This window comes from Ahaetulla prasina, chromosome 6 (genome assembly GCF_028640845.1).
Source record: "Ahaetulla prasina isolate Xishuangbanna chromosome 6, ASM2864084v1, whole genome shotgun sequence".
NCBI classification, from domain to species: Eukaryota; Metazoa; Chordata; class Lepidosauria; order Squamata; family Colubridae; genus Ahaetulla; species Ahaetulla prasina.
The window spans coordinates 17,479,469-17,494,097 of NC_080544.1; the positions used below are offsets into that span (position 1 = coordinate 17,479,469).

At 41.2% G+C, this 14,629-nt stretch overlaps 1 protein-coding gene across 2 annotated transcripts in view; it reads right to left on the reverse strand.

Annotated features, from left to right (window-relative positions):
• The window catches only part of JMJD1C (jumonji domain containing 1C), a 133,091-nt gene that overhangs the window by 110,312 nt on the left and 8,150 nt on the right, over positions 1-14,629 (reverse strand). The window contains exon 1 of one of the 2 annotated variants that reach the window (XM_058188951.1): positions 4,816-5,008. The exons of the other annotated variant lie outside the window; for it this stretch is intronic. Within the exon in view, the coding sequence (XP_058044934.1) occupies positions 4,816-4,971 (156 nt within the window). The 5' untranslated portion in view covers positions 4,972-5,008. Of the gene's footprint in view, positions 1-4,815; positions 5,009-14,629 lie in introns of those variants that run through there. 2 annotated transcript variants of the gene reach the window in all.

Below are 14,629 nucleotides of genomic sequence, written 5' to 3' on the forward strand. Positions count from 1 at the left end.
GTTGGCTCAGAGGGATTTTAGACCATTTCTCTTTACAGAGCAGCTTCAATCCAGGGTTGCTGTTGGGCTTTCTTGCACAAATTGCCTGCTTCAGGTCCTTCCAGAACATATAGGATTAAGGTCAGGACTTTGGCCGCTCTAAAACGTTTTCTCTTTTGATCATATGACTTATGTCTTTGGGGTCACTGCCTTGGTCCACTTTCACTTGGACTTTACTTCAGGGACATCTGATACCCTGATAGTTTCCTGTAGAGTTTGCTGGTACAATTCAGAATTCATGTGTTTCATCAATTATACTAAGCCATCCTATTTAAAGTAAAGCAGCCCCAAATCATGACATGAGATAAGGTTCTTATGCTGGAATGCAATATTTGCCTTTCACCAAACACAAAGCTTTTTTATTCAAGCCAAAGAGTTCTATTTTGGTCTCGCCCATTCAGAGTCTTCTTCCGATGGCTTTTTTAGCTTATCCACATTTGTTTCACAAATTGTACATAGGCAACAATGTTCTTTTTGGAGATTAGTAGCTTTTTTCCTTGCAACCCTGTCAATAACATACTATTGTTGTTCAACATTCTCTTACTGGTGATCTCATGAATACTGATATACCTCTTGCGTTTGGTATGATTTTGGTTACTTAAAAATTCCTGGGATAGGGTTGTTTTGCCTCTATTTATACCTAATCTACCCATTAGTGGACTGCTGGAGTCCAAACTCTTTGGAAATAGTTTTGTAAACTTTTCTAGCCTGGTGAAGATCAACTGTATTCCAGAGGTCCTCAGAAATCTCCTTTGCTTGATCCTTGACACACTTCCACCTATCTGTGTTATAAAATTTGGACTTTGATGGTGAATACTTCTTTAAATAAGGTAGGACATCCCATACTCCCACTTGATTGCCACCCTAATGATTGAAACACCTGGCTATAATTTCCCCTCCCAATGAACTGCTAAATTTAGAGATTCACATGCTTTTGCCACACACAAATATGTACCTTGGATCAATTTCCTCAATAAATACTGGCAAATGAACAAATGTAATAATCTTTGACACATTTCTTTGGGTGGGTTGTCTATCTAGTTTTAGGACTATCCAGAACATATCACATTTTAGGTCATATTTATGCAAAGTATTGAACATGCAAAAGGTGTCACAAACCTCTCAGTACCACTGTAATACACCTTGTAGTCTACTTTATAGGGGAGATGGGTGTCATAGAAATTTAATAAATAAAAAATTTATTACTGTAGACAAGAAGGGGAGGGAAGGAAAAAAGAGCTGATGCTTCTTTGTTTTTGTTCCTCATTTTTTGCTGTTTACATTTTATTGTAAACAGTAGTTTTTGAAGATTTGCTCAGTGTGAATTGTCCTAATGAAGGGATTTGTTTCATGATATGGTCAGGAAGACGACCTTTGCTTCCGGCCTTGTAATTACACACACTATATATCCTATGAGATAGACAATGCAAGTTCTTCTGTCTGGATACTACTTTATTTGTTCCTGGCTGGCTACTTGTTCAATTGCCCCATTTTTCAAACTCCAGGAGTGAAAAAGAGGGGATCAAGATCAAAATTAGTCAGACAATTCTCTGAACTGAATTATTAGTGCAAATGTAATATCCATTCTTGAGGTTTATACCGTTGCCTAAATTTAGTGGTTATGTATTGTACATGCATACTGTCCTTATATCACATTTTGATGACTATTTTGATGAAAGCTGAAGATGATTAAGAATTCCAAATTCTGGATCATGGAAAAGTATGTGCAGTATAAAGAGAACATGCTTATTTTCCAGAAAGTGAATGCCAGCAATAGAATGATGACTGCCAGCTGGTTTGGCCATCCTCCTTATTACAGCACATTAGCATCCCACTGACAGCTACCAGACAACACAGGAAATGAAAATATATTTTAAAAACATAAAGGAAATAGTAATATATACATCTTTCTCTGAATTTACAATATTCCACAGTATGTTTCTAATGGCCTCATGAATAGAACAAAAAAGAAAGAAAGTCCTACAAAGCAAACAAAAAGAATGATCCAGATTTTTTTTTTAAGGAAGTCAGGCACAGCTGGTTTTAATGCTTTTGATTTTTTGATACTGTAGCTTACATCCAACAGAGTGAAACTGACAAAAGCAGGCCATTTTTTCCCCCATTTCTATAAAAATGGTATTTAAATAAATGAATCTATTCTCCCATCCTAATATTAATGCACCTAAAAAAAATTAAGTTTTCTTTACAGATTTTGGAATTATTCATAGAAACAGCCTAAGAATGGAACCTAGAAAGATTAGTAAAGATGCTCCACTCTTGCCAGCATTCAATTATTATAGCAGCCAATGAACATTTTGTTCCCCGCCCCCCGCTTTTTTTACATTCCAGCAATAGGGACAGAGGTTTCTCACTAATCTACACCAGTAATTATTAATCTGTACTCCAAAGTCTTTTTTTAATGCATTTTTCTTAAAGGTTAACTTTAAAAAAACTCATGGTTTTTATTTGGCAATTATATGTAAGGTTCTAGCCACAAGAAATTTACAATGCATTTTCCAAGAAATATAGACATTTAATTGCTACAAAGCCATTTTGTCTCAAGGTAAATCCATCGATTGTGAGAAAAGCACCTTCTTCAACTTCCATGTTTAATCACCAAGTACAGCATTACTATAAAAATATTGTTAGGACACAACTACATAACTACTGTATAAGTATATGCATACATTGTGAGTTTGCAATCAACAGAAGGTATACAGTACACTCATGACTTCTTCACTACCCAACCAGTAGTGCTTTGTATCTTAAGTATAATTTTTACGTACTTCTTGGAAGAGGAGCACTTCTATCTCAGGATTTATAAATGGGATAATGCTCAAATTACAAGATTTACAATCCTACACCCACTTAACCAAAAGTTCTCCCAGTGGTCTTTATTGTTGAGTAGAAATACCTACCGTACTATAAATGTTAAGTACCTAAATAAGGTCATCCCTTGTCCATTCCTATAACTATAGCTATACAACTATTATATTAATATAATTCTTCTTTAACTGTTTTCTCCATTATTCTGAAGGCACAGAATTCCCAGGATAGACACTTACATCAATTTAAGTACCACCCTTTATTTCACAGGGACAGGAAGTTATATTACTGATAAAGCAATTAGCTTGAATACATGTCTATTTGCATATATGTATTGGGAAGAAAGCTTTTTGAAATTTTATGATTAAGACCTATTTCCCTGACCAAAGCTTTCATTCAAATATTTCTGTATTTAACCCTACAGCCAACCTGCAAACTATTTAAAAATATTAATATTCAATTACCCCATCTCAGATTACTCTATGTATATTATCTAAATTTGCACTAAAACATAAATTTTCATATTTATTTATTTTCGTATTTTTATACCGCCCTTCTCCGAAGACTCAGAATCTGAGAACAGTATTAAAAATTCTCATTGCAATTTAATACAAAGGCACCCTTTATTATTTAAAAAAATCATACTTCCAGTTATGAATCAAATATCCAAATCTTATAATGGGTTCATTTTATTTAGATATGCTGACTAATATAAAAAATTAGCAGGAAGTCACTAAAAAACCATAAAATAATACTAATCAATATACAAAATATGCAAATTGTACAACTATGGTACTAAGTGCTGAAATGTAACAAAATTCTTAAGGCTATTAAAAATGAAGGTGAAAAGGTGGCTATATTCAAATTTCAGGTGCATATTACACATACACACAGAGAGAGAAATTATTGCTTTTTTGCCCTTCCCCTACACAAATATATTCTCTCTCTCTCCATGCACATTCCTACACCCATTAGGAAAACACCAGCGACAGGACACAGTACTTAAAACGAGCAATGACTTCTCCGAGTGAGAATTGCATACACAACCCCCACAATTTTTTAAAAAGCGTGTTTTAAAAAAAAGTATTAACAAGGCACACTTGTTATTAACATTAACAAGTGTGCCTGCTTTACGAGGATTAAAGGAACAGGAGTCACATTAAAATCCTTCCAATATGAAAATGAATCAAAGCACTTCTCTAAAACCACACAGGATCTGATGCACATACTACAACTGTGTCGAATTAAGATTCAGAAAGACGAGCGGCGGCGGCAGCAGCAACGTGTCTCTCGAAACCTTTCTCTCTCCCCCCCCACCCCAAAACCTTCCTTCTACGAAAGCTTCTATTAAAAGCCACTTTTAATTTTTTTTAATCCTCCTCGAGATCCGCACCTCGACCCCGAATCACACACATGCACAGGGAAGCATCTCCTCGAGATCCCCCGCCTCCACAAACAATATAGTGCAAGCCGTTCTCTTCCACCCGGATTAAATCAGGGTTTTTTTGGGGGGGGAAGAAAGGAGAGAAGCGAAAAGGAGGTTTTTCTCCCCACCGTAACCCCCTTCTCTCTCCCTAGTCCGGGGCCTAGAAAAGGGGAAATCAGAGCGGATGTGTCATGTTTTTAAAGCTCTCCCTTGTCGCCCTTTTATCCGCCCTCCTCCTCCCTCCAGGAGCCCAAAGTGGGGAGTGTCTTGTTACTACCTCCACTTCGGTTCTTGCCTCCCCCAAAGGCACGCGCGCCCCGGGCAGGCCGGCCCCGGAGATTGGCGGGGGCGGTTGGTTGCGTTTGTTTCTCCCCCTTTCTTCTCCGGCCCTTCGGAGGCTCCCTCAAGGAAGGGGAAACGGCCCGACTCGTTCCCAGAGCGGGGTGGGGGGGCGGGAAGAGAGAGAGACCCCTTCTTCGGGACGGAGGACCCCCCCCTCCCCCAGACAGACACACACCGCTTACCGACAACTCGGGGCTGCGCGAGTCCCGGTGGGAGACGGTGCGGATGACGCCGGCTCTCCAACGCCCTTTCTCCCGAGGCTCCTCTCCCCCGGCGCCGACGACGCACAAGAAGCGCTTCCCCACCAGCTCCGGCCGCGACTCCACGATGACCGCCATGACGGCGACCGCCGCCGCCGCCGCCTCAGCAAGGCCGCCCGCCCCCAACCCCCACCCACCCCCCACCCACACACACTCGCCTAAGCCAAACCGCCCAGGCGCGTCGCTCTCTCTGACGGGTCGCCCATGTCTGGAGCAGCCCAGGCGGGAAGGGCGGCCAGTGGCTGAGCGAGCGAGCGAGCGCGCGCCGCGTCCCAGGCAGCCGCTTCCAGCCTCCGCCGCTGACACAAACACACGGAAGGGAGGGGACAGCGGAGAAGGCGGTGGTGGTGTTGGTTGTGGGGGGGAGGGAAGGGGGGGGTAAGAGCCGCGCTCGGAGAAGCCGCGGTGCGGCCCCGACCACTCCGCCCACATCAACCCACTGCCATGGAGACCGGCACAACGCGCCGCCCGTCTCCCTCCGCCAGACAACAAACGCGCTGAGGGAAACGGGGAGGGGGGGGGAAAGAAAGCGAGCGCGCGCCCGGCTCTCTCCTACCCCCCTCCCCCGCCGCCGCGGACGGTGGGGGGAGGGGAGCGGCCTCTGCAGCTTATAAGGCGCTCCGGGCTCCCCTCGACACTGGCGGCTTGTCCCATCCTTCGAGGGGAGGGGGAGCGCGCGCGCGCGTGCGTGTGTGGCGCAAAACGATCATGGCGGGGGTCGCCGCCTCAGAGAAGCCGAGGCAGAATAAGGGGCTCCAAAAATAATGGGGCGCGTCACTCCTGAGGGGGAGAAAGAGGGACGGAGAAAGTGGGGGGGGGTAAGGGAGCTCTGCCCTGGCTGTCTGACTGAACAAGGCCAGCGGGAATACAGCGCTTCCACCGGCCTCCCTGCCGCCGCCGCCGCCTCCCCCCCCCCGCTTTCCCCATTCCTCGCGCGCCTTGAGCCCCTCCGGCGCCACTGGAAGCGAGCAGCTGGAAGACGGACGGACGGGCGGGTTGGTGGGGAGGTGCGGGGAGAAAGATTGTGGGAGGAAAAAGCCCTCGAGCGACTAACTAATCTGCCATTCTTAGCCCGGAGTTAGGGGAGAGAGTTGTGGCCCACAGCTGTGGTTGCCTCGTGTCGACAATAGGGCAAGGGGGTCGATGTGGGGAGACTGGGGGGTGGGGATTTTATTGGGCTGAGGGGCTCCTTCCTTGGTTCGGCGTCTCGTGCCTTGAGACCTCTCGGCATAACATAACATTGCAAAAACTGCTCCTTCTGCTGGATAACTAAGAAGTGGGGCTTATTATTATTATTATTATTATTATTACAGGGTCGATCTGGATTGCTTTTAATTTTCTCCCGTGCTTTTTTCCTCTCATCTCTGCAGGATGACTCACAGTGGCTGAGATCACTCTCTCTCTCTCTCTCTCTCCCCCCCCCTCCACCCCTTGCTTAATGAAACACCCACCCAGGGAAAATTCTACCTATCCAGAGTAATGCTTTCACACTTGGAAATGAGCCTTGCCATGGTTACTGCACCCTGGTAATGCTGCTGTGGCTGCTGCAGTTGGAAAGACTGCATCAGCCTGGGGAAAGCAAAACAAAATCATCATCATCATCATCATCATCAGGCTGGTTAAAACATGGTTGCTCTGGAAAGAAACGGAAGGCAAAACCACTTCAAACCTGTCCTGACAGGTTGTGGGGTTTTTTTTGGGTTCCAGATCATCTGGGAGACCCAAGTCTTCCTTGGCTAAATCTCACCAATGACTTTTGAGCGTAAGACCCGCCATAAAAATAACGTGCAGCCAAAGGAATTCTTAATTAAGATAAAGTATGACCTCTATTACACTGGACACCTCTAGTTCAGTCCAAAAAAAAAGAAGCAGCAGCAGCATTATGCTGCTGTTCATAAGCAGACTCTGTGGGAGACTCTAGAGAATGCTAGACTGAGCGGGTCCATGCAATCAAACATGTGCTATGTTTTATCCTTTGTATGTCAGCACAACATTCTAGAAAGCTCCAATTCAGCACCAGTATTCTACAAAAGACTTTGCGTATAAAGGCTGGGGCTGGGGTTGCCAAATGTCACCCAGAGATCCCTTTTGCAGCTAGGGATTAAAGAGGAAACACAGTAGGTCCAGCTCTTGCCAGTTTGCTTTCCTATAATGAATGGGAAGTCTAGGTATGCTGCACAACAGGTAAGAGAATAGGTCAGACACAGAGCAGGAAAACAAAGCCATAACTCCTGGGCTTACTGCTAATCATGGGAACAGAAAAAAAGTGGGCAATTTAGCTAAACCTGTGAATCCATGTGTAAAGGATTTCTCAACCACGTATTAAGGAAGTACATGAAACACATTGTGGCTTGGATGTTCAACTAAACTTCTAACTGGCATGTGATCTGACTGATCTGAAACCCAGAACACTTTGGATCATATCCAGGCTTTGTTGGCGACAAAATCACTAGGGACTTTAAACAAGGTGAGTAGGGCAAGCCTTCCTTGCCCCTCCCTGCACCAACTATATGCCAGTCCACCCTGTGCCATCCTTGTTTTTCCCTTAAACTGCTCTGCTTGAATTCATGAGCAGCATACCATATATCTGACCAGCACACCCACCCATTCCTTTCAGATCTTCGCAGTGCCTTCCTTCCCCTTCGCTGCTGCACTAGAATGCAAAAATAGCACATCTTTCTACCTAGATTTTCAACTGCCTTAGTTTCCAAGCACACTCTGAACACACTCCCAGGTATATGCCTAGACCAAACATGTATGTGCCAGCTCTGAGCAATGGCAAAGCAAGCACGATTTGGTTTTATCTCAAACAGGCAAACAGAACATTTTGCACATCACTAGGGCACAGGAACCCAGAGAGATCTTTTGACTTTTTCTTACAGAAAAAAAAATCAAAAAGCTTCAGTTATCCAAAGGAATATCTCTTAAGACTTCAAGCAGAAATTCAATAAACAGACAACCGAATCCCAGACAACAATCATGCTAGCAAATAGAATAAGCTACATTTTGCAAAGGTCAGAGTAGATCAATTTCAGTATTAGGATAAGTTCCATAATGCAGATGCAGTCATAAAATACATGGATAGTACATTATGAATAACATCCCTCCCCACCCAAAATGCAAAAAGAATTTTAAAATGATAGCCAAAGGTTCAAATTAGTCTTCAACCATGGACTTCATTAGGTGGTCTTGGGCAAATCAATAAATGTTTCTGGCATAGTACGGTATGGGGAAAAGATAATCATGACCTCCTTCAGATTACTATAAAGCTGAAATAGCTCTTGCAGTTTGGAAATTGTGTTCGTGAAATATCCCAAGATTCTATTTGGGAGCAAAATTATTAATCTGAGTAACAAAAAATACCAACACTGTATATCTTAAAATGATATACAGATATTGTATGTTTATTAACTGCTTTTAAAAATATGATGATGTATACTATAAAACATAGATTAATAAAAATTATTCAAGCCTCCTGCAAGTTTACATTCTAAATTTATGTGTGTAATTTAAGTATGCTATTAGAGGCTGCCTTTTTTTCTCCTCCCAATCCCTCAGTCATAACCTGTTGCATGTGGTTACTGTACATTTCATTGTGCAGAGATTAATAGGCAGCTCTATGCTTGTCTACACAAGTAAGCAAGTTCCACAGACTGTGAAATATACCCAAGGAACTTGGCACAGGACTGAAGCCTAAGTATCTGCAAGTACCAAACTGTTCTTGGAGAAAGGAATTGATCCAACTACACTGAGGTTGTCTAATATTAAATGATCTCCAAACTAATAACCCTTCCTCACTCATAGGGTCTACCTCTACCTCTCCCATTGATTTAGTTAAGGCAGCAGGTACAATAAGCCTGTGAGACAGGTTGGGATGAAGGAAAGTCATTGGCCCAATGAGTTTATTTTTGAGGGGGCTCTTGAGCTTGAGACTTCCTAGCCCAGCACCTTAACCACTACACTATGTTGGCTATAGAATGGGTACAAAAGATCAGGAAACACACACTAATTTATCTTATAGATCATGATGGCTAACCTTTTTGCCATTGTGTGCCAAAAGCGGGGGGAGTGAGGGGCGGTTGCGCACATGTGTGCCTACACCCATAATTATATGTGCCCTGCCCACTGCATGTGCGCACGACCTGCCCCGTGCTCCCCCTGCTTTTGGCATACGATGGTACAGTGGGCCTGGGGAGGGGGAGAACAGCCTTCCCCACCCCCCCGGAGCCCCTCTGGGGGCCAGAAACGGCCCATTTCCCTACTTCTGGTGGGCCTAGAAGGCCTGAAAATCAGCTGCCCGCCGCGCACATGCACACTGGAGCTGAGCTCATGTGCCCACTGATATGGCTCCATGTGCCACCTGTGGCATGCATGCCATAAGTTTGCCATCACGGTTATAGATGATAGAAGAGAATGAAACTACTTATCTCTGAAAAAGCAGCATAGTCCATTATAAACATCTTAGGGTTTTTTTGTTTTTTTTTTAATTTACATTTATATCCCGCCCTTCTCCGAAGACTATGGGGGGCTTACACTATGTAAGCAATAGTCGTCATTCATTTGCATATTAAATACAACGTCAACTTATTGCCCCCCACAATCTGGGTCCTCATTTTACCTACCTTATAAAGGATGGAAGGCTGAGTCAACCTTGGGCCTGGTGGGACTCGAACCTGCAGTAATTGCAAGCCGCTGTGTTTTAATAACAGGCTGTCTTACAGCCTGAGCCACCCACGGTCCTGGTTCCAGTCTCTACTGCACAAAATAGGTATTCATGGAGAAGTGGTATACTACTGTCGTATATTTGTTTTGTTAGATTTTTATCATACCTTTTGCCCAAGAAATCAGTGTGGTATCTCCTCCTCCAGTTTTTCCCAAGGTAGTTAGTAGGCAGAGTAACTAGAAGAAAGTCATGTTTCTACAGCTGAGGATAGAATCAGTCTAGGTTTTCCTGTTCTAGTCCAACACCTGAACCCAATGTTTCTCAATCTTGGCAATTTTAAGATGTGTGGACTTGAGCTCCCAAAACTCTGTGAATCACCATTCTGTAAGTTGAGGTACACACATCTTAAAATTGCCAACGTTGAGAAACACCGCCTTAACCACTATTCCACACTTCTCTTATGATTCACAATCATCCCTCTCTGAACCTTTGCCCAATTTGCTGCCAGCAGAACTGCCACATATCACCAAGAACAAGAATAAATTAGGATTTTCCGAACATCTATGGGGCAGGTTGCTTAGCTTTCAAAAAAAACCAAAAAACCAATCCTTTATCCTCATAATATTTGTTGTGCTTTATGAAGCGACTTTTTTATAAGCCAGTAAGGAAATCAAGGTTTATGAATATTGTTTGTTTTCTTTGTGCCAAATGGTTTTGTAATTCATCAACTACACTGGACTACAGTAATTGATCATAGCACCATGTGGTCAATGCTGTTAATAGTTATCAACAGCATGACTCTTGAAGGCTCAAAAATAGAAACACAGCCATTAAATTACCAACATCTCAATCACAGGACCTGGAAAGGATATGATTATGCTGCCATAAGGCAAATTCCTTTCTTCAGTAATACGGTATATCAATTTTATATTAATCACCCATTCACATATCACACAAGATTATGCCTTATTATTCCTTATCCTCTATTTGCAAATAATTTGCAAACTTTTTTCTCTGCAAGATTTCCAAGTTTCACTGAAGAGACACATCTATTTCAGTAAAAATATAGAACAAGCAAGAGATAATATTTATCATGTTGTATTATATAAAAATATGTATTATTTTTAGTAGCTAAAATATTTCTTGCACAGCTGATTGGACAGAAACCAGTGGACTTTGAAATCCAAATTGAAAAAAATTACCGTATTAATTCATGGGTTGCAAAGCAGAGACATTTGCCAAGAGATGTAGTAATTTATTTTACATCTAGGAAGATTAGGAATGAAATTTCACAAGTTTCTTATAAAAACAAAATTCAAATATTGGGACAAGAGGTATTGGTATTGAAAGAAATTCCTCCTAAAATGTTAAGAAATAGAAAAGAATATGCTTTTTTGGTGGATCAACTTAGAAATCTCCAGATACGGTATAGATAGAATGTACCAGCTGGATTAACAGTAAACTATAAGGGAGGTAAATATTGTCTTAATACAGTTTTTAAAGCAAGAGATTTTTATACTAAAGTATTGAAAGTTGGAAGTTTGCCATTGCTAGAAATTAAGATGGAAGGAGAGGTGGGAATGGTTAAAAAAGGGGAAAAGGAAGCAAAGTAAATACAACCTAAAATTGGGGCTGTAAATTTGGGTGAAGAAACACAGAAAGCTGTAGGGAAGGATCAAAGTATGATTGTAACTATTAAACGTAAAGAGCAAGGAGTAAAGAAGTAATATTTTCAAATGAAAAGATTTTCCCTTCATGGGATAGGGTAAATTATAAGCGATATTTCTGAATATAAAAAGTAGAAAGAACTAGATCATGGGGCTGAAGCGGCTGCCGCTGTTGCGGCCCTGGAGTTGGGTCAGGCTGAACCCAGAGTTCTGAGATCCAAAACTAGGAAGTGATAAAGATATTTGGGATTGTGTTGGTTTTCCTTATTCTCTTTTGTACGATATTCTGTTTATTCTTGACTCTTCTTTATTACGTATTTAAAATTTGCAAACTTTGCTACTTCGTGTCACCTGCTTGCCTTATGGCTGTTGTATGTGTTAAAAAATTTGAGTAAAATTCTTATTTTAGATAAGAAAAATGAAAATTTACCATACCTGATATGTATTTGTATAAACCTTTTTTGACTAATAAAAACTTTTTGAACAGAAAAAAGTAGAAAGAAGTTACAGATTGTATGATAAATGGGGTGTAAATTGTTTAGAAATTTATGGTATGGGGAATATGGAGAAGAATATGAGGTAAATGTTAAATTTATATAAGGAAAGATGATGTTTATTATTATGTATGATGGATATACAAATATGATGGATTATAAGGTATACTGAGGAATAATTTTTGATATTACAACATTGGAAGATGGGATACTGTTTATTACAGAAGATTGGACTTTAAACTTAATGGACTTAGATGAGAAGGTAGAATTATCACCATATTTGAAAGATTATTTTTGAAAGATATATATAATGGAGATTGAAATAACAAAATAATAAACAGCTTTTAAATGAATAGAAGATAATTTATGTACACACACACAATGTATGTGTGTGCGTGCGCATGTGCCATGTATATACCTATGACTATATATGTGTAAGAATATATGTGTAAGAATACAATAATATAAAGACCAGTTAGATTCTTAAAATGTAAACTGCTTAGGAAAGCCAGTTTGGTCAAGTGATTAAGATGTTAGATTAGAAGTGGAGAAAACCTAGACACAAAGCTGGCTGGGTGACCTTTGGTCAGTCTCTGTCTCTCTCTCTCTCTTAACCTTAGGAAGAAGGAAGCAAGAACAAACCACTTCTGAAAAATCTTGCCAAGAAAAATGCAGGACTTGTCTAGGCAATTGCCAGGAATCAAGACTGTTCGGAAGGCATCCAATAAATTAAGCAAGCTGGATAAACAGCCATTTGGAAGTAGATGGCATATAAACATGCAAACTAAAACATTTTGGTTTAGTACATTGGATAGATATACATAGCCAGTTAAGACATTATATTTAAACCATAACTTAGCATGATATCCTCAATTTGAAGCTCTCAGCAGGCTATTGATTTTTGTATCAGTACAAGAACCTGTACTGATGCCAAAGCTGGTGGACGCCCTGCGGCAAGCAAGTCCCAATAATTCTTTCGGTTGAGATCCAGCATCAAGCCATATGAGCGCACCCTCTCATATTCTCTTAGCCCAGTCTACCTTGCAGGATTGTGGGGGAAACTGGGGTATATAATGATATGTATGTTTTCTTGAGTTCCTAAATGAAAAGCAAGATATAACATCCCTCATGCAACATCTTTCAAATGGGTTCCAGAATTTCTTCACCTTGACTTGTATAATTGATTATATATCAATTATAATTCTATATAACTTTGATGTTTCATAAATCATTGCTTATGGTTTAATGTTTTATAATTTACAAACAGATCCAATCTGCTTATGCTAGAAAACCATGACACATGGGCTATTACGCTGTATAAGCCCAGCTAATGGCATTCCCCAACTCCATTACTTGCATACTTCCTGTGTATTGAACTCTCTAGTTTTGCCACTGAAAATCAAAATGGTGAGGATCAGGGTGCTGAAGCACAGGTTCAGCATTTCTCAAAAGTCGCTTGACGTTCCATTCACCCCGTTTCAATGGTTGACTCAGTTTGGATTTGCTGCTCCAGCATTGGGGGTTTCCCCCCCCCCCACAATCTACTATAACCCAGTAAGAGCCTTTTCATTGAATGGGGGGAGAGAGGGAGGGAGAGAGAGAGAGAAAGAAAACACACACAGACATACCCCCACTATGGAATTCAGCTTGGGTAAAGACTATTTAAAGGGGACCATTTAAACCATTTCCTTTTCTTTTGTCACCAAATCTGATTAATCCACAGATGACCTTGGAACTTTTCCTTCACCCCTTGGGGCTAGCTCTAATGAGGACATCTGGCAGCCTTATGCAGATTGGGGGGGGGAACGAGATGGAGAAAAACAGAGAACTTAACACATTCATAAAACCTCTGTCTTTAATACTGGAGGAGTATTAGTATTAGGAGGCCCTAAGGAAGCAGCCACCTTAACAGGCTGTTGGAAAAGGACGAAACATTCCTGCTTTCTACTGGCCTCCTTCACTGGGGGATAATCTTTTTTGGGGGGTGGGGTGGGGAGGGTGGACTCCAATAATACCAAATGGAAGTAATATACTAGTGTAGCCATAAAGCTCAGCTGCCATGGCTACAGTCCTGAAACTGAGCCTTGCTGAACTCTCCCCTTCCTTTCCAGATCATGTTTCCCTTAGAAAGAAGCAACTGGGGAAGAAGCTTTTCCATTGCAATAGGAAAGGACTTAACTCTCTCGCTGCCTTCCCATGTGCAAGAACCATTAAAAAAGATATTGAAGGTAGAGGTTAGCGGTTAGAGCACAAAAGTAGCATCTCGGTGAACAGAAGGAATAATGCTTGCTGCTTCCTTTTTAAAATAAAAACATAAAAAAAAACCCAAGCTTCAACAGCTTAATGATTTGTGCTCATGAAAAATAGACAGCAAGACCTGCACTCAAATGTACAGGTGGAATACCTTAGGTTAGTGAAGACTGCTATAGATAAGATTCCTCGAATGTTATTATAGCATTAACAGTTAATCTAATCTTGGGTTAATTAAAATTTGGTTTGAAGCTGCAGTTCCTGGAGTCACACAATGGAGAAAATGTAAGACAAAATGAAAGACAGAAACCTCTGGATTTCTTTGCGGTCCACACCACATTGTTTCTGATGTCCACTGAGAAAATAATTGTAAAAAAAATTCATAGAAATGGGAAAAAAAACCTATTTAAAAGGACTAGCCTTACAACATAAAAGAATTTATTTTTTCCATTCAATAATTTTGGATTCTTGGGAGATTGCCTGGGCAAGTCCTTGTAGTGTTGGTGGCAAAGTTATTCAGAAGTGCTTCTACCTTCGCCTCCTTACTAAGGGCTAAGTGAAAGTGACTGGCCCAAGGTCACCCAGCTGACTTTGTGTTTAAGTCAGAACAAGAACTGGGTCTTTCTCCATCTAGTTTTTATGTGCATTATATAGATATAAAA